Source organism: Gymnoscopelus microlampas (assembly GCF_963454915.1).
Source record: "Gymnoscopelus microlampas genome assembly, chromosome: 5".
NCBI classification, from domain to species: domain Eukaryota; kingdom Metazoa; phylum Chordata; class Actinopteri; order Myctophiformes; family Myctophidae; genus Gymnoscopelus; species Gymnoscopelus microlampas.
In genome coordinates this window covers 44,519,294-44,522,129 of record NC_139942.1, presented here as the reverse complement: position 1 = coordinate 44,522,129, position 2,836 = coordinate 44,519,294, and the positions used below count along the sequence as shown (strand labels likewise).

At 43.9% G+C, this 2,836-nt stretch overlaps 1 protein-coding gene across 1 annotated transcript; it reads left to right on the top strand.

Annotated features, from left to right (window-relative positions):
• The first annotated feature begins 214 nt into the window (after nt 1-214).
• On the top strand, nt 215-2,493 carry LOC311045240 (uncharacterized protein). The gene is made up of 3 exons (XM_084057040.1): nt 215-258; nt 502-536; nt 957-2,493. Exons 2-3 carry the CDS (start codon nt 509-511, stop codon nt 1,250-1,252), a joined length of 324 nt encoding a protein of 107 aa, XP_083913166.1. The 5' UTR covers nt 215-258; nt 502-508; the 3' UTR covers nt 1,253-2,493.
• The last annotated feature ends 343 nt before the right edge of the window (nt 2,494-2,836 follow it).

The following is a 2,836-nucleotide window of genomic DNA, read 5'->3' as shown; positions in this document are numbered from 1 at the left end:
GCTCAAGTCTTTCGCTCCTATATCTGATGTATCAATCCTTTCTATATTAGCCAGTCAATTATCACTGCAACGTATTGATTGTCAAATCTGTTACAGGATTCTGATTGAAGGTCCCCAGCTCAGATTTTTTTTGTGGAGAAAACGAGAAAAATGGTTCCAGTGGATAGACGAGACCCTCCCCCACCCCCCAGACACTTTTTGTTTACATCCGTGTACACGCTGTGGCTTCTGCGGCTCTCCAAAGATCGCCAAAACAAGGTAAAAAACGCTGGCAGCAGCGGATTATTTAATTAAATAATACCTGGGCAGTTAATTAAATAATACCTGGGCAGTGAATATGTTAAAACTGTTTCTTGATACGATGATGATCGCATAGTTCAGCTGATAATCTGTGATGAACAATCAGCTCAAGTCTTTCGCTCCTATATCTGATGTATCAACCCTGTCTATATTAGCCAGTCAATTATCACTGCAACGTATTGATTGTCAAATCTGTTACAGGATTCAGATGGAAGGTCCCCAGAGGTTGATTTTCGGTAGGTATCATGGTCCCTTCAAGCACTTCAAACTGTTTCTTGATACGATGATGATCGCAGTTCAGCTGATAATCTGTGATGAACAATCAGCTCAAGTCTTTCGCTCCTATATCTGATGTATCAATCCTGTCTACATTAGCCAGTTAATTATCAATAGACTTAAAACGATGAGAGGCTGTGTCAATCCACTCTGGTTTATACCCCCGTATCAAAAACCTATTGGTAAGGTCATCTGCTTGTTTTCGATAATGCTCATCAGAGCTACACACCCTTTATGGCCCTATGGAAGTGACTGTGGAAGGCTCTTAACAAGAGTGCATTGAAACAGCTTCTCATCGTTTTAAGTCTATTACACTGGAGGAGTGTCTGATTCCCACTACACACACAACAAAATAATAATTATCCCTTCTGTGTCACCAGGTACTCTGGTGACCACCGGAGAGACTGTTGACAGCCGGAATGTAGACGGCACCCGGGAGCAGTATGGGTTGGCGCCCCAGCCTGTGTCTTCCGTGAGGAAGAAGTCCAACAAACCCACAGTGAGGGCTTTAAGGAGGGCCTTTCAGGCAAGCCGCGAGTGGAGCCTGCAGTACCACCACGGCCTAAGACACCATCACGCCGGAGTGAAATGTTTGGAGCGGGGGAGTCTGGTGCAACGCTCAGGTCCTGACCTGGTGAGACCAAGGGGGGGCCCTAAGAGGACTGACCGTGGGTAGCTACTGGGATGTACTGTAAGTCGGGGGCTTGATCAACCACGGCTGGGTCACCTGGGCGAGGATGTATGTTGCGAGACCCGAAACACCCGTCGACCCCAGGCTACAACACTGATGATACGTCCCAGGTGCATCCATCTGATGTTTATTTTATTTATTCTCCTATGGGTTTTGATTTCAGAAAGATTTTGCAGAAACATTGACACTGATCCCAGAATAAAACATGTTTTCAAAGAGCCCCCCCCAGGCAGGTGTTCAGACGCCCTCCCAATTTAAGAGACCAACTTGTTCACTCCTACACACCGCCTACTAACTCTTCTTTTCTATCAGACATTCCTCCTGGCAATTATAAGTGTTCCAATCGTGCACAACGTGGCTACACCACTAAATACAAGTCCTTCACACATCCACACAGTGGTGAAGAAGTAACAATACGCGGAGTGATCACATGCTCCACCATTTTTGTGGTTTATCTCATCAAATGCCCGCGTGGACTAGCTTACGTAAGACCAGTTGAGCCCTCTGCACTCTCAGGAGGATATCAGAGGATAATATCAGATGTGGTGATGAACGCAACCCTGTGGCAGCACATTTAAACAATTGTGGATGCAGCATTAAATCTTTGCATTATTTGGGGATAGAAAAGGTGGTGTTGACCATAACCGGTTACTCCTCCAACGTGAATCCTTTCATATACACACACAATACTATGTCTCCTTGTGGGCTCAATGAAGAATTTGATGCCAATTCCATTCCTGTGATACTTCTGTATCTTTCTATTTTTTATTATTTTTTCATTGTATCTCTGTCATTTTGCACTGATTGTGTTCTTTTTGTCCTCTATATTATTATAACCTTTTGTTTAGCTGCACTTATATTCTGTTATTGGAGATACTTTTTCATGTGTCCATTTAGCTGTGAATGGTAATGTATTGCACATGAACTATGAACTATTGTTGGCCATTAACCACCCCACCCAGGAATCCCTTATTTGGATAATTGTTCTATTTATTTTTATTGATGGCGTTACTGACCCTTTTTCTTTTTTCCCCAGACCTACAAGCTCTTAACATGGCACTATCCTTCCTACTCAGCCTGTAGATCTGGTGTGTGTGATGCTGGTTAATTACTACTACAGCTGCCTCTGATTGGGTCGTTCCTGTATTTAACACACCTCTTTCAAATAATGTATCAGACCTGATGAAGACCCTTAGCGGTCGAAACGTTGTGTAACCTTAATAAAGTTTTCTACTGGGAGCTAAGTGTGCGGACTTCCCTTCATTTTCTCTTATGTACGTATTGTTGTTCAGCACCTGAGAGGTTTATTTCTGACTTTGATACAGGTCATAGTACTGTATTCTCCATTTCTTTGTTTAAAATGAGTTGAGGGCAGGGGGTGTGGGTGGGGGCGAGGGTGAGCAAGCTAACCATCTGTACTAGCCCGAGAATGTCTGTGATCTTGCATACATTTCATGTATTCCAAATACACAGCCATAGATCGGTCCCATCCGCGCACGGTTAGCAGACTGATCTCCGCAGCGTAAAAGTGCTCCGTGCTGTGTGTGTGTGTGTGTAGTAGTGTATTCA

Excerpts from the sequence above, each read along its gene's own strand:
- LOC311045240 (XM_084057040.1), top strand. The coding sequence starts at position 509 with ATGGAAGGTCCCCAGAGGTTGATTTTCG. Across the intron at positions 537-956 it reads TCCCCAGAGGTTGATTTTCG|GTACTCTGGTGACCACCGGA; the intron begins GTAGGTATCATG and ends CTGTGTCACCAG.